General features: G+C 38.6%; 1 protein-coding gene across 1 annotated transcript in view; it reads right to left on the reverse strand.

The window, feature by feature from the left end:
* Positions 1-26775, reverse strand: part of LOC150085636 (attractin-like protein 1) — a 585126-nt gene that overhangs the window by 112608 nt on the left and 445743 nt on the right. The window contains exons 22-23 of the mRNA XM_090374629.1: positions 9285-9449; positions 3179-3623 (exon numbers count right to left, since the gene is read on the reverse strand). Coding sequence (XP_090230755.1) covers positions 3179-3623; positions 9285-9449 — 610 coding nt within the window. The remainder of the gene's footprint in view (positions 1-3178; positions 3624-9284; positions 9450-26775) is intronic.

The following is a 26775-nucleotide window of genomic DNA, read 5'->3' on the forward strand; positions in this document are numbered from 1 at the left end:
TGCTTGTGTTTCACCAAATTTTTACATTGAATTTGTGCATAAATGAGTAACATAAGCCAGAATATCACCAGTGGATCGACTGATGAAATCCATACTGGCGATCGTTGAACAGATGGAAGGTTTCTAGGTAGTTTAAGAGTTCGCTCTTAATTGATTTCTCCATTACTTTAGAAAGAGTAGAAGTAATTGCAATGGGATGATAACTGGATGGGAGGGACTTGTAACTCTTTTTAGGAACTAGCTGGATATCAGCAAATTTCCAAAAAGCAGAAGGATTTTGATTTGATTTGATTTTTAATGGCGCATTGAAAAGCAGAAGGAAAAACACCTTTGGAATAAGAAAGTGAAAAAAGGCGGCAAAGAACAGGAGTAAGTTCAGGAGCATAGATTTGAGAACAAGTGGGGAAATGTGGACGAAACATTGAGATTCGTCAAAATCCTTCTGACATCCTTTTGATGGAAGACCACAGGAGGTATTGAATGGAGCATGTTGTGAATGGTGGGAGGTGTTTTACCAAGATCATTAATACATGAGTTGGAAGAAAAATGGGATGCTAGCAGGTCAGGTTTATCCTTGGCTAAACAGAACCATCGGGTTCTGACAGAGGTGGGAGCAAAGATGGGCAAAAGTTGCGGCCAATATCTTTGGTAAGAGACCAGAATGCTCGGCTACCATTAGGGCAAGAAGCAAGTTTTCTACTCTTACCTGCTGAAAATCTAGTTTGGACTGATTAATAACAGCTTTACAATTGTTGCGAGCTTTGGTGTAGGCAGAAAATGAAACTGAAAAATTGGAAACAAGCCAATTACGACATGCAGCATTCTTCTCTTGAACAGCCTTAGCACATTTATCGGAAAACCAAGGTTTAGATTAACCCCGGGGGCTCACATCTGTTGAGTATGGGCTTGGCAAACCCAGGGTCCTGAGCTGGATATCATCATTCTTCTCTTTCTTGGTGATGCCTTTCTACTTCTCTCTCTCTCTCTCTCTCTCTCTCTCTCTCAAACACACACACACACACACACACACACACACACACACACACACACACACACACACACACACACACACACACACACACACACACACAGGGGGGGTAACTTGGGAATTTTTTTTTTTTGGCTGGTGCAGCATAAGCCTCAGGCTTCCTTGTACCATATGGCTAATAATAATAATAATAATAATAATAAAATGTCTAATGGTTAAAATGGGGTCACAGTACTCTCACACATGGGAGGGTCATCAGCCCTCAGCAGAAATGAGTGAATAAAACGACTATATACTATGCAGAAGCAAGCTAGAACAACTTCTTTACAGTTCCTGCACAGACTAGACTGCCATCTTTGGATTACAGGCTTATTTTGAAGCAACTTGTTAGTGGACTGCACATGCCATAATTGTTGCCACTGGGTGTGTAATACATTTCTTATCACTTGCCTATGGTCTGTATAGGGGACTAGCAGACTGTGATATTGTGCTGATTTGGCTGCAGCTGGTTGGGTAAGATGGTAAGTTTAAAAGATCTGGTTGGTTTAGAGATTTATTAGGTGCATCAGCAGTTATGGTCATAGTGCTCCAGATTTGGCTGCAGCATCTGCCAGATAATTTACATTGATCCCAATATGGGATCAATCAGAAGCAGATATAGATTCACAAAGGGTAAACAAATTTTTATATCTGATTACGAATAAAGCTTGTAATGCGCTTAAAGAATCAGTGTGAACCATACACCTATGATAATTATTAGTTTTAATGTGATCCAAAGCTAGCTCTATAGCGTACAACTCTGCTGTGTATACTGCACTCCTGTGGAATTTTCTGAGAAACCGTGCTACCTGGGAATACAGCAACGGATCCCACAGATGACTCTGATTCCGAGTCATCAGTAAAGTCAGGCAGGAAATCAGAGTAAGTGGATCAATGGGCAGCACAGCGTTGTAGGTTGACAGATGGTGAGGTGCTTGCCTTTCCCCCAATGTTAAGGGAAAAATTGCATGATGGAAAGTGTTGCCTTGGTGACTGGGCAACATTGTCTACCATGATATGAAGTTTTCTGAGCAGATCTTGGACGTGAATACTAAAGGGACTGTTGGCAGTCTGGCAGGTGTTATGCAGATTTTCCCATCATGGTTTGAAAACAGATGTCCAGATAGGATTGTCTGGCAGGGATTTCAGTTTAAAAGCATATTTTAGGGACAATGCCTTTGTCAGAGAGATAGTGGCAATTCAGTTGCTTCAACGTATGAAGTCTGGACAGGGGATGTTTGGAATACTCCAGTAGCAATGAGGATGGCTTGATGGTGAAATGGGTCTAGCCATCGAAGTATGCTGTTTCTAGAAGATGTGTACAAGGGACCCATAATCTAATTTAAAATGGCAAGTGCACAGCAGAGTTACAGTAAAGTGCAGCGGTCTGCTCTCCAAGTATTGGATGAGACTGCATGTAACAGGTTCAGTGCACTTTGTCTGCAGTTGATGGATAAGAGGTAAAAAAGTCAACTTATTATCATAAATCAGCCCTAAGAATTTTGTCTTTGATGCTACTCGAATGATGTTTTGTCCAAGGTTGATTTCTCGTTCAGGGTGAAGGTTCCATTTGTGACAAAAGTGTATGCAGATGGTCTTCTGAGTTTAGAACCTGAAACCGCTACTGACTACCCAAGAGTTGACACGGTCAATGGCATGCTGCAATTGTCTTTTGATAACCCTCATGTTGCAAGACTGTGAAAAGATGGTAAAGTTATCAACGAAGAGGGCACTTTATACATTTGAAGGAAGTTGTTCAGTAATAGTAGAATTAACTTTTATAACAAAAAGTGCAAAACTTAAAACTGACCTTGGGGATTTCCTTCTCTTGGCAAAAAGATCGAGAGAGAGAGAATGGACCCCACACAAACTTGGAATTAGCGAGTCAGTAAGCAATTTTTAATAAAAAGGGCTAGACGACCCCTAAGACCAAGATTGCAGATATCTTTCAGGATTCCAAATCTCCAAACTATGTCATACACTTTTTCCATGTCAAAAAAAAATTATCACCTTGCTTTTAAGGAAAGAATCGTGACTAGATGTTTCCATTCTTATTAAATGATGAAGCGTTGATCTATTCCTTCAGAAGCCACATTGTACCTTGGAAAAAAGGCCATTTGTTTCTAGATACCACACGAGGTGGGCATTAACCATCTTTCCAAGATCTTGCACAAGCAGCTTGTCAGAGCAATGGGGATGTAATTTTCCAGATCCTCTCCTGGCTTGGGGAAGGCAACAACTATTCCCGTATGCCAGGAGGCTGGAAACTGATCTTCAAGATATGTTCTGTTGTGCAGACAGAGCAGAAGATCCATAGATTTAGATGAAAGATGTTTAATCATCTTATAATGGATGTTATCTGGCCCAATGGCACTCACCTGGGATAGAGATAGTGCTGCTTTCACTTCCCATTCTGTGAGAGACTGATTATATGCCTCACAGTTACTTGACGACAATTTCAAAACCTGCTTTTCCACTTTTTGTTTGAAGGCTAGAAACTCAGGAGGGGGTAGGATGGTTTGGCAGACACTCTTGCAAATATCTCCCCTAGTGTTAGCAATTGCAGTTGGGTCTGCTATGGTACAACTATTATGTTCTAGGATTGATACAGTGTGCACTGTATATCTGCCCTTCATTTTCCAGACTTTGTCCCAGACAAGCTTAGGTGACAGTCTGAGTAATGGAAGATGAAGAAGATCCAAGATTCCATCTGACTCTGACATCTAATATAAAGTGCTTTAGTGTGTGCACATTTGAAGGTTATCTCTGTGGTGGGGTAATGAAAAAATTTCCCTCACGCCTTGTTTTTTGCCTCCTTTGCTGTTGTGCATTCAGCTTTCCACCACAATTTACAGAAAGGTGAAACCCTTGTCAACATCTTTGGAATTGCAATTGTGCTGCTTGGACAATACTTTCTGTGACATACATAACTGCATTGTTAATTGGCTGTGTGCCAACTGTGGCATTATTAAATGTTGCCAGATGCTTTAAGGAATTCCAGTGAGGGTGATTGATCTTTCACAGTGATATCCTAAATGGGTGGTATGGTCTCCCTTGGCAAAGGTTAGATATCACAGGGAAGTGATTACTACCATAAAGGTTGTCTTCAACCTCCCACATACAAACAAGGAGGAGAGAAGAGGAGCACACAGAATGAAATCATCAAGATTTGCGCAGGTGGCAAATAAATAGAACAAACAGTTAAGAGAAAATCTACTGTTAGCCGAATTGCTATTGCATCTAGGCTGGTGGTAAGTGGCATAGCTTGATAAGGGATATGGTTAGCCACAAGGATGGTGACTCCTCCACAGGCAGGTCCAACCCCAGCTCTACCTTTATGAATAATAGTGCAGTTACGCAAGTGAGGATCCACACTTGCCTCAAGCTTACAGAGGTGGGCCTTGATGTCATCACAATTCTAACGAAATCTACAGCAATTCCACTGTAAAAATCAATTTTAGGTGGTCATTATTTGGTGGTCCATCTGATGGCTTCCGAAGGGCTTGAAGGCTTTATTTTCTGTCCTGGATTCTCTCTCTTTGGAAAGAATGGGCATTAGCCTGTATCCAGTTCTTCTTCTTTGGCAAAGAGTTCCAGGACTGAGTTGTCTGGTATCTCCTTTTCTTCAACATCCATTTTATCTGGTATTATCAGTGATGCTTCAGGTGTGGCTTTTCTTTTCAACTTGGTTTTGGTAGTGGTGGAGTACCAGGAGATATTGGAGTGGCAGCTGACTGGGTTTTTTGGTGGGATTTTGCGAGCTCAATAAATTGTGCACAATAGGAGTGAATGATTTATTTATTGGCTCAACTGGTCTCCTTGCCTCCTGACAGGATATGTTCAGCTCTGGCTTGAGCCTTTGTATCTTTTTCTCTTCTTTCCACCGCTGGCATGCCCTGGAGTATGCACGGTGCTCACCTTCACAGTTCATGCAAGTGGGTCTGGTGGCTGTACATGCATTCGCTCCATGGCAGGCTATCTGCGAATGCCAATATTTTGGGAATTTAAAACATTGCAGTGGGTTTGGGATGTATAGTCTAACATTGCAATTTATATACCCAGCTTTTATCGAGTTTAAGGATGTTGGAGAGTTAAATGCAAGGATGATGTTTCTAATTGGTACCTACTTCCCATCCTTATGCTTGGAAATTCTTTTCACATATACCACTTCTTGTGGTTTCAGTTCAGAGCAGATTTCTCCCACGGTTACCTCAAGGACATCCCACTTTGAGATGACAGCTCTTGATGAGTTTAATGTTCTGCATGGTGTCGCAGTTATCGATATTCCTCTGATTGATGTTGATTAGAGTAGCTGCTCTGAATGCCTGTCGCTTTTTGTTTCAATTAAGAGGTCCCCAGAACAAAGCCTCTTAACTGATTTAGGGGAACCTGCTAACCCCTCTAAATTCTTTTGTATAAAGAAGGGTGACATTTTCTCAATAGGTTTCTCAGTTTGTGAATGGATAATCAAGTATCTTGGAATAGGACCTGACAGTTCTTCAGTTTGTGCCTCTTTGTGATATTGGCTTTGTCTATATCATCAGTTTGATTTTCAGTTAGGGACTGGATTGGGGCCCCAGAATAAATTAGTCTATCAGGATTTATGGCATTTTTTATTATTGTTCTGTGCATGGGCTCCCCACCATGGAGCCCAAATGGGATGCCTACTCTCAGTAAGCAATAAGTGTGCTCAGGAGTGGGAAGCCAGGGCTACACAGACACCATACCTGCATTGCTGCCAGCCTGAATCATGTCCCTCAGACCATGAGGGTAGGGGTGACATTGACAAGGTTGACCCTTGCGGGTGAACCCACTAGCTGACTGGTCCTAGCCGGGCCTTCCAGGACCACCTTTTGAAACTTATGCCACTTTGGCCCCTGCTTCAACAAGATATTGGATTCCACTGACACTAATCTGGAGAACCAGCAGCATCACTGGGAGATCTCCTCACCACATAAAGGAGCCCACATTGAGGGGGAGTGGTCCGTAAGCTCCCATCTTGTAGCAGGAGCCAAAGTGGTGTACAGGCACTCCCTAACTTACATAATACTTGACTTATGCAAATTCGACTTTACATAAATTTTTGTCGGCAAGTGCAAACTGGAAAAAATATGGAACGTATTTTGCACCCGTACGGATAATTGTGAATATATTCTAATGTGAACCCAATAACACGTTTTTATTTATTTATTTTTTTTTTGTAATTCATTCCAAGACCGTGGAAATTGAAATTTTTGCAATATAACTAAGCTATTTATCTCTCTAAAAGATCATTTTTATAATGGAAATTGCATTACACTTTCATCGTTACATATATTCTGTTATAAGAATCAATTTTGAATGCTTTGTGATATTTTTCTAATGCATGTTTCTGGAGGTCACGACCATAAAACAATTTGTACCTTCCAGGTTATTGGGCTTTTCTGTTAGTGAAATATATCATAAACGGGTAGTAAAACTCCATCTTATTGCATTTGCAATAATACCAACAACTGCAATTGTGTGGCTTTTTATGTTATTATGGTGAAATGTGTTTTCCCTTCACTGAAATCTTCAATCATATAAAAGACAAATAAATTTTCAGAATCTTCTCTTCATTCCTGTTTACTTGTTACAACAGTGAAGGGAAAGGAACCAATGGAAAGTACAAGAGCTGGCAGTGCTACAAAATGAAACAAAATTGATTTAGAAATGAAGATGATTAATTAAGAAGTACAAAGCAGGACAATGTTTGTCATCTATTGCACGGAATTAGGTCTTGCTGCTTCAACAGTGAATACTATTTTAAGGGATAGTGCACCTATAAAAGAACACGTTAAAGGATCAACAGTGATCACAAAACAGCATTCAGGTGCTATGTTGAAGGTGGAAAAGCTATTAATAATAAGGATGGAAAATCAAATTCAGAAACAAGTGCCCCTGAGTCCAATGGCCATTCAAGCAAAAGCAAGAAGTATTTATGTAGATATTAAGGATAAGTACAGCAAACCCCAAGCCAAGTGCGTGGCAACCAAAGGGTGGTTTAACAGGTTCAAGCATCGCACTCATTTCCAAAACATTAAAGTATGAGGTGAAGCTGCCAGTGCCAATTCTGCAGCTGCACAGAAATTTTGTGATGTGCTGGAAAAAATCCCTTCTAAACCTCCACAGCCCTCAACTTCCGCAGTGATGTGCTTGTCAGCTGGAGAGTTAATTATGGCAACGATGCTCGAAATGTAAAACTTAACTTGCTGATGTTATTGAGATAAAAAAAATTGAATAAATAATTCTATTTATATGTTCATCAAACATTTCTTTTTTGCTTCAATCAAATTCAGCACACAGTTGCGAGCGTTGCATAAGCATTTAGGGAAATTCTGACTTATGTAGAGTTCCACGGAAAGCAACCCTTATGTAAGTCGGGGAGTGGCTGTATTATGGCTGGGCCCCTCAACCACCAGGATTCCCCTTTTTGAGTTTCCATGGGTCGTGGCACATGCTGCACAGACTGGATTCCAATGCTCTAACCCTGAAACCAAGGCATGGACGTTGAATCCCAGTGATGCTACTCTGGAAGCCCAGAAGTATCACTGGGAGGTCCCCTCCCACATACATGTGGTAAATAAATAGAACAGGTGGTCAATACAAATCCTCCTACAAGGCAGATGGCACCTTCTCTAAATTGGTAGTTAAAGGGATTTGTTAGAAGAGTGGGTTATGGTTGCTTACATGTATTGCTACTCCACTATGTGCATTCCTATTCCTCAGTCTATATGTGTGAATGACAGTACAATTTTGTAATATGAATCTCTATGAATCATCACTAACCTTTAAGTGCATCACTTATAAACACAGACAAACTCATGTAGGTGCAAGAGATCCATGATGTCATCCAAATTTTGATGGAACCCACAGCAACATCAGTGGAAAATTTTAGCCTTTTTATGGGCCCTTCAGTGAACTTCTCTACAGTCATAAGCTTTTTTTATAAAGATATTTACTTTTATTTGGAGTGTATTGGGTAGCTTGTATCTATATCTTCATCTGCAAAAAACTCTAGAACTGAGTCACCAATTGCCTCTTTTCACTTCAAAACCCATTCCATCCTGGGCAGCAATTTATTTTGGTGATTGCTCCTTGACATTTGTCTTTGACAAAGGTGGAAGAAAAGTGAAATAGGAGTAGCAGCTTCCTTCTCTGTTTTGTTACACCACTGAGCATTAAAAGGTATTATTATGTCTGTGGAACAAACAAATCTTTTGGTTAGGGTGGACAGCTATATTTGTGTTCTAACTGATCACAATCTTTTCACTACCTCAGCATGTCTTCCTGTTGTTATTAACTGCTGAGACCAGTTTCTTTCTTTCTTTCCTTCCTTCTTTCCTGATATAAGGTGTTCCAGTTTATGTTTCTGGATTACCTTTTTGTTGTTTCCAACTAGGAAAGTGGGATTAAGTACAATGTACTTCCGAATAGTTAAGACATGCTGATTTTGAAGAAGGGCAGGCAATCATTTCATGATCTTAAGAACCACACCAGGTGCAGATAGGAACACCATGACGGCCATACTTGAATGACTGTCCTGATGGCATTTAAAATAAAGGATTCAGAACCTACATCCAAATTTGATAATTAAGTTATCCTGCTCCGACTGATGTTGAATGGCTTGTAGAGTTAGAAATCAGGATAAGATTGAGTAGGTGCCAATGTTTTCTCCCTATGTACCAACAAACAATTAACTGCAGTTATTCCTTGTTAGTTTAAACCTTGCTTTAGCTATGAATAGCAGAGTTTTTAAACCGTTATTTATGAATTTTTGGAATGCCAAGAATTTTGGAATGTTGAGAAACAACATTCCAAAAAATATGGCACATTGAATAAGCTCTTTAAAATATAAGAGGCGGCAAATGTGCTAACAAAACCAAAGTTAGAAAAGAAAAAAGTTTGTCCTGAGCATTGCAGTCTCTCCTTTTGTGCACTTAAAATATGACAGGTGGTCTACAACTTTTTACCCCCTGGCATACATATATCCTGGTCCTATTCCACCTATCCTTAGTTAATGATTTTCATAGTGAAGATATACTACCCATATTTGGTGATTAAACTTAGGTTGTTTCATCCATTTATTAAAATTCTGAATCAAACAAATAAACAAAGTTACTTTCATTAATTGGCTATTATTTAAATTATAATTATTTTATTTATTTTATTTTTTGGAAATTCGTCTATTTAAGAACAAGCAATGGGTAGGGTGGATTAAAAAATAAATAAAACTCACCTGATGCAACAGATAAATTAAAAAATGCAGTCTCTGAGCATGAAATTGTGAACTCAACATCAACATCTGGTTTGACAGGAACATTCACGAAGTTTATATTGGTGTAATGGCGATCTTCAGGTTTGGACATATTGAAAGTATATTGAAAATCTATGGATAAATTATCTATAAAAAAGGAAAAAAAGACATGTCATATTGAAAGTGTAACTGTTATAAAGTAACAAATAAGTAATTTATATATTTTTAAACATTTTCACATAATTCATAGCAAATACAAGTGAAATATGTATGTTTTCCATTTTTATTAATAATAACATATATATATATATACAGTGCAAGCATTCTTGCAACTTTTTAATTTGGTGGTTGTGCTACAACTCATAGCAGAACTCCCCCCCCCCACCAAATACCGTATTTCTTTGATTCTAAGATGCCTTTGATTGTAAGACGCACCTTAATTTCAGAAAAAAAGCTTTGATTCTAAGAAAAAAAAATAAAATAAATCTAACAAATATTTTTATTATAATAGAATTCAATTTACTAACAACAATAGTACCGGTATTTATCAGCTCAGAAGGTATTTATCCTTCTGAATCTTCTGAGCCGTCGATATCTGCATCTGAATCAATATCAGAGTCAGATTCTTCTGAGTCGTCATTATCTTCATTATTCCATAATAAATCATCTTCTGAGCCACCGAGAGCATTGGTGATGCAACATTTTTTAAATAATGTGCTTGACTATTCTTTCTGGGATCAGCTTCCAAGCTGTTGATACCCATTCTGCCAATTTTAATGCCAGTGCTTTCTTAATTTTTCCAGAAGGTGTCAGTGGAAGGTTGTCAGTCAACAGCCAGGATTCATAGTCCTTTCTCAAGTAATCCTTAAATGGTTTGTTGACTGAAACGTCGAGTGGCTGCAGTTGGCTAGTCATGCCACCAGGAATCACAACCAAGTAACCACGTTTTCGCATGATTTTATTTTTGACACGTTCGGACAAATGTCCACAAAATGCATCAAGTACAAGCATGCTAGGTGGGTTACGAAGATTTCCAGGATGTCTATTCCACACAACATTTAGCCAGTCTTCATAAGCTCTGCCGACATCCATCCATTTTTTGTGCACGCACAATAACATCTTTGGGGAAAATTTCATTTTTCGGAATGGTTTTTCGATTTAAAATTAAATATGGTGGCAACTTTCAACCATCAGCGGTGATGCACAGCATCCCACTGATATGCTGCTTTTCGTAGCCCTTATAATCTTGATTTCTTTAGTACCTTTAGTGTTGATGGTGTAATTTCGAGGCATATCGAATAAGACCGGGTTTTCATCAACATTTCCAATTTGACTAAACTCATAGTTTCTTTTCCTTAATTTCATCACCTGTTGCTAAAAGTTAATCAGCTTCTGTTGAAAGTCTGCAAGAATTTTTTGACAGACAGATGTTTGGTGCCTTAATGATAACATCTGTTGAGTATGGGCTTGGCATACCCAGGGTCCTGAGCTGGATATCATCATTCTTCTTTTTCTTGGTGATTTCTTCTATTTCTGACTCTCTCTCTCTCTCTCTCTCAGAGGTAACTGAATTTTTTTTTTTTTGGCTGATGCAGCAAAAGCCTTAGGCTTCCTTGCACCATATGGCTAATTATAATAATAATAATTATAATAATTCACTATGACGCACGAGTCTGTCGCACCAGCCGCGACTGCCTTTAAAAATTATTTTCTCTATTCCGAGGGACTTGGCAACTTCTCCAGCTTTCAACTGCATGGCTTGTCGAGTGATGGGTAATCCTTTTGCGTGTATCTCCGTTACAAAACATATCACAGCTTCATCGACTTGTGGAAATCTTTCTTTCTTAGGCCCTGTAAAGCACATTGTTGTTGCTTTGCACGAAAATATGGAATTGTGATCGTTTCTCCAACGATGAACATTTACTTCACTAATGTCAAAATGTCGACCCGCAGCTCTATTCTTCATACACAATATCTCTGCATACACAATAACTTTCCATTTCAATGCGGCTTTGTAGTGCAATCTTTTTGATATTTTAATCAGCAATAAGGGATCAAAATTCTCCACTTCTTACATACTTTCGAAGATACAAACAAAACTTCCTAGTTTTTGCTGAGTGAGCTCCACTATAATGAAATAACTGTGGCTTCACATTTTGAAAGCACGTGAAATCATCCACGCCACTTTGTTCTCCAATGGAATTGGAGAATGCAATAACAGTCAAACTTGGAGGCAGAGTTTCGAAGTAAAAACAAAACAAAAACGTGTGGTGCTGTGAAAAGCGTGGGAAAATTTGGAAAAAAACTGTGATTGTAATATGCACCCTGTTTTTAGAGACATTTATAGGGGAAATGTGCGTCTTACAATCAAAGAAATACAGTATATAAAATCATTACCACTTTTTGAGATCATTTCGGAACTCAGCTAAACTGATAACAATAACTGAAGAAATAAGAACGTGTTCAGGGTTATTTACTATGCAGAGTGAAAATTTGTAGATAAAAAGAAAAACTTTAAAGCAATTTAAAAAACTTTTTGACTGTCCACTATTTCTTTGAGAAAGTCATCAATAAAAATGAAACTATGATAACATTTCTGGAATTCCATACAAACTATTAAAAACATAAAGAAAATATTAAAATCAAGAAAAGAGTTAAAGTGGTTAATGTTCTATTGTAAAAGCAGTGATTGACAGATACAATACATTCCTTTGTGAAGTAACAACACCAACAAACACAAATTGTACCAAGCAATATCAAGTAACTAGTTATGCAACATGTCACAGTTCAAGAACAATCAGAATGTTACTTAACCATTTCCACTACACATGCATAAACCGCAATAAATCAAAGAAAAAAAAAAAAAAAGTAACAAAATAAACCAAAGCGCTGATTAAAATCAATGACATTTTTTATATATATCAGTATATATATATATATATATGTCTGATTGGGGCTTTGTAAAAGTGATAACATGAACTGAAGTGCTGATGACAATCAATAAATTTTTTCTATTTATACATGTCTGATTGATCCATCATAAAAGTGATAACATTATTCATGATCACAATAAGTGGTGTGCACTGTATACAGGGTGATTCAAGGCATGGAGGCATGTCTTGCTTATTTTCAGGTTTAGCCTATTTGTTGTCTGAATCTTTATCATATTTGGGGTAAAAATTTTTTAATTTGACGTTAAAATCGGATTAAGGATTAATGCTTAGATTTCTAAAGCATTTAGGGCATAAGCCTCAAGCTATGGGAGCGTCTAGACCAGTGTTTCCCAATGTGGATCCCACGCCCCGCAAGGGGGAAATTTGATTGTTCAAGGGGGCAATTCAAAAATTGCTCGTCTGGAGTTTAAAACAACCGCCTACTATGATTTAACTTGTACAAAAGAAGAATTGTTGGTATCTCAATTTGAAATAAGCATTCATTAAATGTTGTACTTTCTATAGGGCCGCACTTGAAAGTTTGGAGTAATATCAACTACAGTTTGCTCGGAGAGTATTGCTTACTAGTGAAGGAATAGCATGTACTGTATTGGACGACTGCTTATGGCATGCGCAATGAGCAAGCAAGGTGGTTGTCTACTGTAGCCTACCGCAAACTCCGCATGTTATATGAAATAGGTAATTCCTTACATACAAATGCTCATTTGGGCGTCGTGACTGTACATTTGGATAGGTTTGGCGATCTCAGATTAAAATAAAAAATTACTTTGTCTGCGCACAGAATTATTATTAATGAAGAAACACAATGGTATGTATTTGTCATATTTGTATATTTCTGTGGTCTCAGTAAATAAGCAAATAAGTCCAAAAACTCGAATTTGCAGGAGAGGAAAAATAAACTTCACACTCTCATATAAACATGCATATATCCGAATATACAAATATTTATTACTCACACTAAAACTACAATAATGAAGATATCTGCATGTCACATAATAGTAAATACTTTATTATAGTGCACTTATCTCATTTTTGACAAATTAGACTTATCTGCTTGTTCACAGAGACCACAGATTTAATAGCCCGAATTCAGTAATTTGTGTGATTTATTCATTCAAAAAGCATACTAATAATTAATTTTGATATATTAAAATAAAATTAAATTAACTTTAATGCATAGTTTATTTTTAGTTTTTGATTTATCTTATATTTATTTCTTTCAGTTGCACAGTAAAATGAGTAGTGCAAGTAAAAAAAAGTTCATCAGTATTCAAAGGAATACTTAAAATTTGGTTTCATACCCGCTGTCCACGATCAAAGGTCGCTTTTTTGTCTTTTAGGTCAACAATGCTTGACCAACGAATCAATGAAGCGAGGTCGTCTTGAGACGCATTTGAAGGCGAAACATAATGCTCATGTAAATTCAGATTTAAATTACTTTCAAACTTTAAAGAAGAATTTTGAAAAAAGAGCAACATTAAAGTCTCTGTTTATTGCTCATACTGCAACTGTCAATCGTACTCTTGAGGCCAGTTATGAAATTTCTTTACTCATTGCTAAATCTGGGAAAAAAAAATCATACTATAAGAGAGAATTTAATCAAACCATCAATATCAGCATTTCTTAAAACAGTTCTGGAAAAAGATGACAAAGATGTGAAAGCTATGCCACTCAATAACAATACTGTTAGCCGAAGAATAGATGAAATGAGTGAAGATATTGAAATACAACTTGTTGGAAAGCTGAAAACAAGAAAATTCTCAGTGCAAATGGATGAATCAACTTTGAGAGACAGTGAAGCCATACTGATAACTTATGTAAGATATATTGATAAAGGTAATTTTGCTGAAGAAATGTTATTTAGTAAATCATTAGAGAGCACCACTATCTCCAAAGATATATACAATAAGCTAAAAAATTACTTAGATGACAATAATATACCAATGAAAAAAATAACATCTTGTGCTGCAGATGGTGCTTCTAATATGATGGGCAAGAAAAATGGCTGTTTAAAATTGATGAAAGATGAGAATCCAGAAATGCTTCTTGTGCATTGTGTTATTCATACGGAAAATTTGGTAGCTAAAAATATTTCGCCTGTTCTTAATGAAGTACTAAAATCAGTTATAAAGTGTGTCAATGCTATTAAAGCTAATGCCAAATGTGAGCGTCTCTTCAAGATTTTTTGTGAAGAACAAAATGCAGACCATGTGAGACTTTTACTTCACACTGAAGTAAGGTGGCTCTCGAAAGGGAACTGCTTGAAAAGATTTATGGAACTATTTGATACTATTAGTGACTTTTTAAGTGACAAACCTGAAATGAAGCGGTCGATAGTAAAACATTTGAGTTATTTAGCCGATATCTTTGAAAAACTAAATATATTAAATAAACAACTTCAAGGAACAAATAAAACTCTCGTCGATGCAAAAGCGAAGATATTTGGTTTCATTACATTTATTGAATTATGTCAAAAATATATTTGTAACAAAAATTTTGAACAGTTTTGTTGGCTGCAAAAATGTGAAGTGACTGATACTGCTGTACTTGTTATTGTCGATCATCTGAAAATTCTGTCCGCTGATTTAAAAGAAAGGTTTTCTGATTTAAAACAAATTGATTTTCCAACCTGGATGATGCAACCAATGTTAGTGGATTTGTCTGATGTATCAATGCAGTACCAAGAAGAAATGCAAAATGATGAGTCAGTTAAAACTTTATTCAATATAAAAGGAGCAATGGCATGGCTTTGTGATGAAACAGAAATTAAATACCCAAATTCAACCAACTTTGCAAGAGAGCTATTGTTACCGTTTCCATCTTCATATTTAGCTGAATGTGGATTTAGTGCCATAAATAATTTGTTACTAAAGAAAAGAAATCGACTGGATATCAAAAAACGGGGAGACTTGAGACTGAAGCTGACTAAATTGGAGCCCAATATAAAATCTCTCTGCAGCAAGCATAAGGGTCTCACTAAATTTTGTGCAATCATCTAGAAGTGACTTCACATGGAATGTTGAAATTATTAAACAATTAAATAATAATTACTAAAAATTAAAATATTATAGAAAAATCTTTCATATAAATTATTTTGTACTTAAATTTTAGTTGTCTATTATATGTTTTGAAAATTTACTTACTGTTTTTTTCTTAATAATTTCCTAATGATTTCTTCCTAAAACCTAAGTCTTGTGTCCTGAACAAGTTGTAATTAGGCTTCATTTAGGGAATAATTCAATTTTTGAATATAAAAAATATGTATATGTTACATAGGGGGCATCAGAATTTTAGAAAGACTTAGGTGGGGTATGGTAAAAAAAAGGTTGGGAAACACCGGTCTAGACTATGTATAAATATAGTGCTAGTGCATCAGAAATACATAGCTATATCTGAATAAATCAGAATATTAATAAAATGGCATTGTTTTAAGTTATATCTCAAATCGTGAATACCTTCACGAGTTGCCATGATATTGCACTGCTTCGAATGGATACCACCACCCACGGTGGTGGTATCCATCTGAGAATAAGTAACATTAGTCTTCTCCTTAGGTGACGTGTTACTTATTTGAAGTAGTGCAATATCATGGCAACTCATTGCGAAGGTATTTTCAATATGAGATATAACTTAAAACGATGCCATTTTAGTAATATTTTGATTTATTCAGATATAGGTATGTATTTCTGATGCGCTTCCACTATATTTATACATGCTTAGATTTCATAATTTCCATATTAAAATTTTGGCAAATTAACTATTTCCTTCTCAATAGGAAGGTCGTTACTATCTTCAGTTTAGTCCAAAAACATTCTGTACTTAAGAAATTAATGTAAACAGATTTTGTTTAAAAGATGCAAAACAGCAAATGCAATGGTTTTAGTGTGAGTACAACACAGCTGTATTCATGGCTAGCCATTCACAGCTAAACACATAGTGAAGAGTGAACTTCACACAACTGTTGTTTGTTGCTTTTTTTTTTTTCAAATAAAACTGGGACACATTCATTTCAAAAGCACAGAGATGACATTTTCAGACTAAAACAAAAATGGGTAAAAACTTTTTCTAATTAAAAAAAAAAAAAGCAGTGAATTCACAAATTTTTTATTTAAAAATCTTAAAATCTAAACGTTAATACTTAGTCCAATTTTAACATCAAATTCAAAAATTTCAATACAAATATGATAAATAGCCAAATAAAAACCAAACATATTAAGGAAGTATACATATTAATTAAAACATTATTTATATTTAAATAAAGGGATTGAAATATTTCAAATTGATTTTAAAGCTGAACTAAGTATTAATGTTTAGATTTTATGATTTCTAAATTAAAATTTTACCTAATCAACTTTTTTTTTTTTTCTTAGCAAGAAAGTTGTTCCTTGAATTTGATTTAGTCTATAAACTTCATCTAAGTACTTCTGAAATGAGCATAAACCAAATTTATTTTAAGAAATAAACAAAAGAACTCCAATGGTTGTAGCACAAGTAGAGTTGACACAAGCTGCCAATGTATAGCCAGTAGTTCTAGACGACTAAATACAAACTGAAAAAGCATCATCAAAAGCTTTCAGGAAAGCTATTGATACTGTTGCACATGGAAGACTGCTTTACAAATTGGAGAAGTATAGCATTAAGGGTAAGTTGTTGCAAAGGATAAAGGGATGGTTGAGTGGGAGATAGCAGAGAGTGGTAATAAATGGACACGGCTCTACATGGACTAATGTTATTAGGGAGTCCTCCAGGGTTTGGTGCTGGGCCCATTGTTGCTTTGTGTATTTATCAATGATATTGATGAAGGTATATGAGGCTTAAAGTCCAAGTTTGCAGATGATACAAAGGTTGGCAGGGTTGCTAATGACAGTAAAGACAGTATGCTACTGCAACAGGATCTAGAAAAATTAGGCAGATGGACTGAGAAGTGGCAACTAAAGTTTAACATTGACAAATGCAAAGTACTACATATGGGTAGCAGTAATCCAAGAGAAACATACAAACTGTGTGGTTCTACACTCAGGGAGTTGGAGAATGAAAAAGACCCGGGGGTAATTGTGCAGTCAGATAGTGTTCTTTGAGCAGTGTGGACGGGCTGCCAGAGCAGGTCATGGAGTTTTGTCTATGATATACAGGTAACCCTCGGATAACACGGTAGTTTGGTTCATTCAAAATCTTGTGAAATGTAAAACAGTTTTATACGGGACTAAGAACCAGTACAAAAAGTGCGGTTAAGTTCCAAAAACTAACAAAAATACGCCATTTTTTTTATAACTATCGGAATCTTAATTTTTATAGTGGTAATAACTTAATATTTTAACTTTATTTTTATAATAGTAGTAACTTCTTCTTCTTCTTCTTTGGTCCTTAGCTGGCAGCTGGGGGAGGCGGTTGGCCACGCAACCAGTATGCTGCTGTAGGTGCCGCAGGGTTTCGGACTTGCTCTGTGATGTTCTTCCATACCTTACGATCCATGGCTTCAGTCCTGGCCTGGTTAAGGTCGAGACGTCGGCTCTTTAAGTCATCTTCCACTTGCTTGGCCCACGTTTTCCTAGGCGCGGTCCGTTGGATGCTCCATTGGGTGGGTCGTTGTCTCCAAAGGAGTGTGGATGGTATTCTGTTCGTGTCCATTCTACATACGTGGCCAAACCATCTGAGCCTTCGCTTCTGGATTTGGTCGGCAATGGTTGGTTGCTGTTGGCATCTGACGCGGATGGTATCATTAGTGATGCGGACGCGAAGAGAGATGCCCAAGATCTGCCGCAGGCATCGCATTTGGAATACCTCAAGTTTGTTCAAATCTAACTTGAGACAAATCCATGTTTCCGATCCGTAAAGAAGAATGGGCAGGATCAAAGTCCGGAAGAGTTGGATTTTAGTCTTTGTGGAAATGTTGGTCCTCTTCCACAGACACCATTTGAGCGAGGCGAACGCAGTGGCCGCCTGTCCAATTCTGCTGTGGATTTCCATGGTGGATGCAACTTTCTTCTCCTGGACCAACGACCCAAGGTATTTAAAGTCCTGCACTTGCTCGATCTGGACGCCTTCGAGATAGATGGTGGCTTGCGACCCATCTGTTGTCAGGGCCTTTGTCTTACCAGCATTGATCTTCAAACCGTATGGCCGGGCAATGCGGGCAATGTCGTAGAGGATGTCCGTGGCTTCAGCGTCGTTACCGGCAAGGATAGCACTATCATCAGCAAACATCAGGTCAGTCACATAGTGATCCTTGTCATATTGTATGCCCTGTCTGTTTCTGAATGCTTGCCTCATAATGGCGTCGACCACGATGTTGAAAAGCAACGGGGAGGCTACATCCCCTTGGCGGACTCCAGTTTGGATGGTAAATTCCTCAGATAAATCGTTCTGGATGCGCACCTGGCTGGTTAAACCGTTGTATGCAGTTTGGAGGAGTGTGATGACTTTTCGAGGTACATGTTCAACCTCTAGTAGTTTCCATAAGGCAGGCCGGTGAACACAGTCGAAAGCAGACTTAAAGTCAATGAAAACAATGACGGTTCGCTGTCCACACCGGATCCTCTCCTCCATCAGCTGACGAATGGCAAAGATTTGATCACAGCATCCTCGCCCGGGTCTAAATCCTGCCTGTTCTTCTCGACTGGTTTGCTCGCGATGTTTTTGTAGTCTTGACTGGATGATCTTCATAAAGACCTTTCCGATGATGGAAAGGAGGCTGATGCCACGGTAGTTCTTGCAGTCCCGGTTATCACCTTTCTTGTGGATCGGTACGATAATGGCTTTCCTCCATGTTAACGGAATTTGTTCAGTGCACCAGATGGTTTTGAGGAGTGAGTGTAGTCGGCGAAGCAGTACATCTCCCCCGGCTTTGATCGCTTCTGTGGTGACTTGGTCCACTCCTGGTGCCCTGCCATTCTTCAGGGATTGTATGGCTGCTTTCACTTCTTCTACTGTAGGCTCAACATCGACCATGGAGACCTCAGGGGGGTCGATCGAGAGTGCTGTTGCTGGCGGTCCCTGAGGTGGGTCGTGATTATACAAAGCTTTGAAGAATTCACTCCACCGTTGCAGGCGTTCGGATGGTGATCGCACGAAGGTCCCATCAGCATTCTTGATGTTGTCACTAGTCAATTTGGTCTTTCCACTCAGACATCTGAGGGTGCGGTACTCGTTTTTGGATGCCGCCACTTCAAGATCGTCTGCCACTTGGTTCCAGTATGCTTCTCTTTCTGCTGTCATTCTTTGTCGGACTTCTCAGTTTAGCTGCCGGTACCGTTCAAAGTCGACCAACTTTGCCTGTTTCCGTTTGTCCACGAGGTCGAGGCACTCGTCTGATATCCATGGTTGTGTTCGACGTCGGGCAGGTGGACATAGGGGCTTGGCACATTCCAGGATGGCATCAGAGATCTGCTTTTCTTCTTCATTTATATCCTCGGGCACAGCCAGCATCTCGAAGCGGTTGGATAGGGCGATCTGATATGCCTGTTTGTTGGCAGCATTCATTAGCTGCCTCCAGTCCAGCTTGGCTGACCGAGATGATCTTTTTGCATGCCGTAATTTGAGCTGCACCTTAGCCCGGATGAGGTAGTGATCAGATCCGCAATCAGGTCCCCTCATGGCACGAACGTCCATGAGTGATGAGCGAAATCTGGCATTGATCAAAATGTAGTCCAGGATTGCTGAGTCCTTGCCAGATGGATTTCGCCATGTAAGTTGATGTTTTTGAGGGTGCTGGAAATGGCTGTTTCCAATGATCAGGTTGTTAGATGCGGCAAAGGACAACAAACGTAAGCCGTTGTCATTGATCTTCCCATGGCCAAACTTGCCCATTGTTGTTTCCCAACCAGATCTGTCCACGCCAATATGGGCATTAAAGTCCCCTGCGAGGATGATCACTTCTGTCTGCGGAATTGAATCCAGCGTATGTTGGAGCTGGTTGTAGAAGTCATTCTTGGTCGGGTCCAGGCTAGTCTCAGTTGGCGCATAGGCGGAGATAATATGGGTCTTGATGGTGCCCTTGACAGTAAGGACTGCCAGGCGGTCCGATATTGGTTGGAAAGTGATCACACTACTGGTGGCGATCACATTACTATTTAAGTAGTAACTTAAATAGTAATAACTGAACAAACGTCTTACCTTACAAACTGTGATACTTATATGTCAGGTAATGTACCTTTATTTAATTTTCTTCCTCTTCATCGCTGCTAAGCACAATCTCTTCTGCACTCTTCAAAGTCAGAATTATTTTTTATGGTCTCAAACAAGCACAAGTTCAATAGTACAGAACTTAACCCAGGAACTTAACTTAATACAGTGGACCCTCGCTTTAAATGATATGTGAAAATTGGAAAGAATATTTTCCAGTTAGCAAAATAAAAATAAATTTACGCTTACATACATAACTTAATTAATACGTAGTGTGATATGTACGTACTAAGTAATTGATATTTCTGTTCACTGGCTTTTTTTTGTAAAATTTAAAACAATGAAAATGATAAGCAATTAATAACAAAGAACAGAGCATGCACAAGTTGCAACAAACACTATACAGAGTAATGAGTTTCTGAAATTTATGGGATTGAATATTTCATCGAAAGGGAAACACATTTCACCATAATAATGTGAAAACCCACAGAATTCCGGCTATCGGTACTATAGTAAATGCAAGGAGATAAAGTTGACTATCCATTTATAATTGATTACACTAACAGAAAAGCCCAATAAAATGGAAAGTGCAAATTGTTTTTATTGTTTTATGGTAGTAGCCGCCAGAAATGTGCTTTAGAAAAATATCACGAGGTGATAACAACTAGCAAGTCAACAGCAGTGATTCACAAAAAGGAATGGAAACATTAAAAATTACATCTAACGTAATAGCAGGGTTTCCCAGCACAAAAATGTTATGCGAGATTTCCAGCAAATTTCAAACCATGTTAGAGCGAAACCTTGTTGTAGAAGTACCATGTTGTGTTAGGATTTCTGCAATTTATCAATTGTGTTGTAGAAGTATTGTGTTATACAGGGGTTGACTGTATAGGAATTTTACTAGCAGAGACAAGGAGGTGATTATCCCTTTCTATAAGGCAATAGTCAGGCCACATCTTGAGTACTGCATACAGGTCTGGAGGTATCATTTTAGGAAGGATGTACAGTTGATGTACAGAAGGATGTACAGAATGGTTTGAGCAGGCTCAATGCTGATGGGATACTTCGGCTTGCTCAGATTAAGAACCTGAGGTGGGCATAGATTCAAATTGAGGAAAGACAGTTGTAGAATAGATGTGCAGAAGTTTGCCTTTAGCCAGTGGGTAGCTGATTGCTGGAACAGACTTCCATCTGTTGTTGTGGAAGTTGACAGTTTAAATAAATTTAAGGCTGAACTAGACAAACATTTGGAGTGACCGGATGGGTGAAATGGGAAAGGGATTTTTTTTTTTTTGGCTGATGAAGAAATGCAAGAAAGCAAGCTATATAAGCCTCAAGTAATGCTAATATAGTGTCTTCATTCCAGCAATGTTCTTCTGTGTTCCTGTAACATAGATACCTGTAGCAAAGAGTCACTAAATAAAACATTTCAATCTGTAACTATTCCATCTAATAAAAATTCTTGGCAGCATTTCTAATTCTAGCAATATTTGAATTATCCAGTTTCAACTTCCATCCTTGTTAAGTCTTGAGGATCTATTCTGCCAATCTGATGAACTTGAATTATTTCTGTGATCTCCTCGAGGTTGAACTCTCCTGTGATCAGAAGACAAAGGAATGCATACCAGAGCCTTAATACCTCCTTCCATGATGGATGATATACCTCCATACTTGCACCAAACATTTTCCTTAACTAGGATCTTCCCATATTCACCCTGGAGAAAGTTCTCAATTTGTTTTAAAATTTCCTTAGCAGTGAAGTCTCTCCTTGTAAATGTATTATCTACACTCAGTGTTCACTGAATTATGACCACCTCATCCTAATGAATAATGGACTGTGCTACATAGCTTGTAGTATAAAAAGCTGAACAGCTTTGTATGCTAGAGCAGTGGAAATTTGCATCTGCTCATGAAAGATAAAGTAGCAGTTATGGAATGTAGTAAAGAAATCATGGAGTTTCAGAGTTTCAAAAGGGTACAATTGTGGGAGCTACCTTCTGTCTGGTATTTCTGTATCAGATATGCGCAGTTGCTTATGGTCCACTGTAGTTACCGTGTACAAAGAATGGTGTCGAATAGGTCAAACCAAATCCCACAAACAGAACTGTAAAGGATTACGTAAGGTATATATTTGTGACAAGCAAAGGGGGCAGCACGTCGTACTGGCTGAACAGCAGATTACTGTGCGACAGTTGACATCACAATACAATACGGCGAATACAAGAATGATATATCTCAAATGATGATGTGCCACAGACTCAGATATATGGTTTTTTTTTTTTTTTTTTTTTTGTAGTTGTTGGTGCATAGGCTTCTGTGGCCATAATGCACCTCCCAAGGTTTTTGCAGTACTTTGATCCAAGCCCGAGGCGGGAATCGAACCCGGGACCTTTGGGTTGCTAGGTAGGCACTGATATATGGGGTTCCATAGAAGATGACCCAAGATACACCCTCTCCTCACCACTGATCACCATTGATGGCAAATGCTGTGCTGTCAACAACACATTGGTTGGCCACAGGAGGACTGGAAAACACATGTGCTAGTTGGATGAGTCCAAATATAATAATTGGTACAACACGCTGACAGATGCATTCATTTGTCATGTAAGCAACACTAGTCCATGGACCCATCATGCATGATGCCCACAATCCAGGCAGGTAGCAGTGATTGCTTAATAAGGGGCATGTTTTGTTGGAGAGAAATAGGACTCCTCATGTGTATGGATCAATGTTTCACTGGTGAGGTCAACTGGCAGCTTTTAGGAGACCACGTCCATCCTGCCATGTTTTTTTCCCCACAGGGAAAGAGGACCTTCCAAGATGATAATGCACCACATCATCAGGCACACACACAGTGTTTGTTTGTTTGTTTGTTATTTGGTTTTTAGAAGCATTAGCAACTAAGGCCATATTGCTCCGGGGATTTGTGGTGGTCATTCCCTGACCTTTCTGCATCCTCCGTATTTGGTGGTCACGGGCTTGAACCCCGGTCTAATCAAGAAGCATCTGCGGCTCCTGCCCACCTGCTGCTCCTGCCCACACACTGTGTACAAGTGGCTCTAGGAACACCATCAACATACTGCCTATCTTGATTGTCTTCCAGATTCATCTGACCCCATACAATTGAACATCTATGGGATGTTCTGGAATGGGTTTGGTTTTTTTTTTGGTTTTTTTTTTTTTTTTTTTAGGAGCATTAGCAACTAAGGCCATATTGCTCCGGGATATGCGGTGGTCATTCCTTGACCTTTCCGCATACTCCGTATTTGGTGGTGACGGGCTCAAACCCCGGTCTAATCAAGAAGCATGTGCTACGCACTGCTGCTCCTTCCCACCTGGCTACGGAGGCGCTCTGGAATGGGAAGTGAGGTGTATGGACACACAGCATCATCTATTTCAAAACAGTTGAAAGCTTCGCAGGCAGCATGGCTGCAGATCCATATGGATATCTTCAGAGGTCTACTGGTGGATGTTACCCATGTGAATGGTGGCTCAACATGATATTAAGTAGCTACAGTAGAGCATCAGTTAATCCAGAATTAATGTCAGGCCTCTTCCGGATTGTCAAATTTTCCGAATAATCAAACTTAAGGTAATATTAAATAAATTCTGTTATAATGTATTAAGATAAAATAGAAAGACTTTACATACTTTGAAAAAAGAACTTTAATTTAAAAAAAATAATAATAACTTATACATAAAAATTTGCATATTTACATGTGTGTATATTCAGATAGGTATTTTACTGCAAATTTTAGGTAGAAAAAATTTAACGTAAATTTTTTAAAATAATGTTCAGTTGTTTTTTGCTTTAGCATTAGTAGATGCAAGAAAGCAAGCTTATGCAGCATCAGCCAAAAAAAAAAAAAAAAAAAAAAATATATATATAAATAAATAAATAAAAAATAACCACTTCCACTTCACCCCTCTATTCGTTCGAAATACCTGTCCAGCTGAGCCTTAAACTTATTTAGGCTATCAACTTCCACAAAAAATGGAAGTCTATTCCACCAACCAACCACCCGCTGGCTAAAGGCAAATTTCCTCACGTCTATCCTACATCTGTCTTTTCTCAATGTGAATTTATGCCCTCTCAGGTGACTATTCTGAGCAAGAGGAAGAAACCCATCAGCATTGAGCATGCTCAAACCATTCAAGGCTTTATACACCTCTATCAGATCACCTAGCTGGTGCCTAGTCCCCAGACACTGTAATTTGCAGATAGGCCTTTTGCCTTTCTTCGTAAGAACACCCCTTTGTTCCATTCACTAATCTTGTTGCCCTTCTCTGTACTTGTTCCAGCAGCTCTACATCCTTCTTGAAATGAGGCCTCCAGACCTGTATACAGTACTCTAGGTGTGGTCTGACCATTGCCTTATACAAGGAAATGATCACCTCCTTATCCCTGCTAGAAAAATTCCTATATATCATTGACAATACACCATGAGCTAACTCTTGCAGCCCGTCTGCACTGCTCAGAAAACTTCATATCTACCTGCACAACCACCCCAGGTCCCTTTGATTCTCTACCACTGTCAGTGTAGTACCACAGAGTTGATACGTTGCTCTGGGGTTGCTGTTTCCTATATGTAGTACTTTACATTTGTCAATGTTAAACTTCATTTGCCACCTCTCAGCCCATCTGCTCAACCTTTCCAGATCCTGTTGCAGTAGCATAGTGTCAGTAGTGTCCTTGACAACCCTGCCAACCTTCGTATCGTCTTCAAACTTGGACATTAAGCTTGATATACCATCATCAATATCATTTATAAATACAGAAAACAATAATCGACCCAATACTGAACCCTGAGGGACTCCACTAATAACGTTAGTCCACAATGAGCAGTGTCCATTGATTACCACTCTCTGTCTTCTCCCCCTCAACCACCCCTTTATCCATAGCAGCAATTTGCCTCCAATGCCACACTGCTCCAATTTGTGCAGCAGTCTTCCATGTGCAACAGTATCAAAAGCCTTTCAAAGATCCAAGTATATAATATCAAAGTTATTCCCTGCATCCAGTTCTTTTGTGACTGCATCATAGTATCCAATCAAATTGGTCAGGCAAGACTTCCCCTTAACAAAACCATGCTGTGTCTGCGCTATAACTGAAGTCTTGTCAAGATGATCCTGCAGTGCTTCTTTAACCAGTGCCTCCATTAATTTTCCAGGAACAGAAGTTAAACAGGTCTATAATTACTCGTGTCGCCCTTTGATCCTCCTTTGTGAATTGGGGTCACATTTGCACATTTCCAGTCCATGGGTACTTCCCCTGAGTCCAAGGAATCTCTCGTAATTATGGCTAAGGGTTTCCTTACTTCCTTTGCTGCCTCCTTTAATATAACTGGATAGATCCCATCCACCCCAGGTGCCTTTCTTGTATTTATCTTCAACAATTTTTCCTCCACTTTACTCTCAGTTATTACAAGATTCTCTAGCTTACTGCCAGAGTTGGATACACCTCTAGCATTCCCCTTGCTGAATAACTCCTCATGTGTGTGAATGTCGATGCAAAATATTCATTCAGTTTGTTAGCTACCTGAGCAGGATCACCAACAGCTGACCCATCGATATCAAGTGGACCAATCTGATTCATCCCTTTCCTTCTAGAGTTTACATAAGTAAAGAACTCTTTGCTGTTTTTCTTTGCATCCCTTGCCAAAGATTTCTCGTAATCTGCCTTCGCCTGTCTAACCTGCTTTGTAACTTGGTTACAGATCAAATTGTATCTATCATAGGCTTCTGTGTCACGTGTTAATTTGTATGTATCCCATGCATTTTTCTTCTCTGCCATATGTCTCATTAGTTCATCTGACATCCACTTAGGCCTAAACCTTGAACAATATTTCTTAGTTGGTATGTAAAGCCTAGTAGCTTCCAAGATAAGTTCTTTGAATGCTTCCCATTTTGAATTTGCTGTTGGTAACATCATCAGTTGGTCCCACTGTATAGAATTTAAATACTGTCTCAGTCCATCGTAGTCACCTTTAAGAAAGCAATAACCCTTCCCTTTACCCCTAATGGTAGTTACCTCTTTGAGTAAATCCCACTTCAGCACACTGTGATCACTGCCAACTAGTGGTTCATTTACTTGCAGATTCTTAATGCATGAAGAATCACTACTGATAATCAAATCAAGAGTATTACTCCCTCTAGTTGCCTTCCGAACATGCTGATGTAGAAAACAATCATCCTATAAATCCACAAAAGCCTTGCTAGTGTGTGAGTGACCAGACCCCAAATTCCAGTCAATATCTGGGAATTTAAAATTCCCCATTATAAGATTCTCTGATTTACTGGCCCACTCTATTTCCTGTACAATTTCTTATTATACTCAGAGTCATTAGGTCTATAGCACACTCCTACTCTCAATTTTGATCTCCCAATGCTTATGTCAC

The sequence above is a fragment of the Mastigoproctus giganteus genome, chromosome 5 (assembly GCF_048544385.1).
Source record: "Mastigoproctus giganteus isolate SK-2022 chromosome 5, ASM4854438v1, whole genome shotgun sequence".
In the NCBI taxonomy this organism is placed as follows: Eukaryota; Metazoa; Arthropoda; class Arachnida; order Uropygi; family Thelyphonidae; genus Mastigoproctus; species Mastigoproctus giganteus.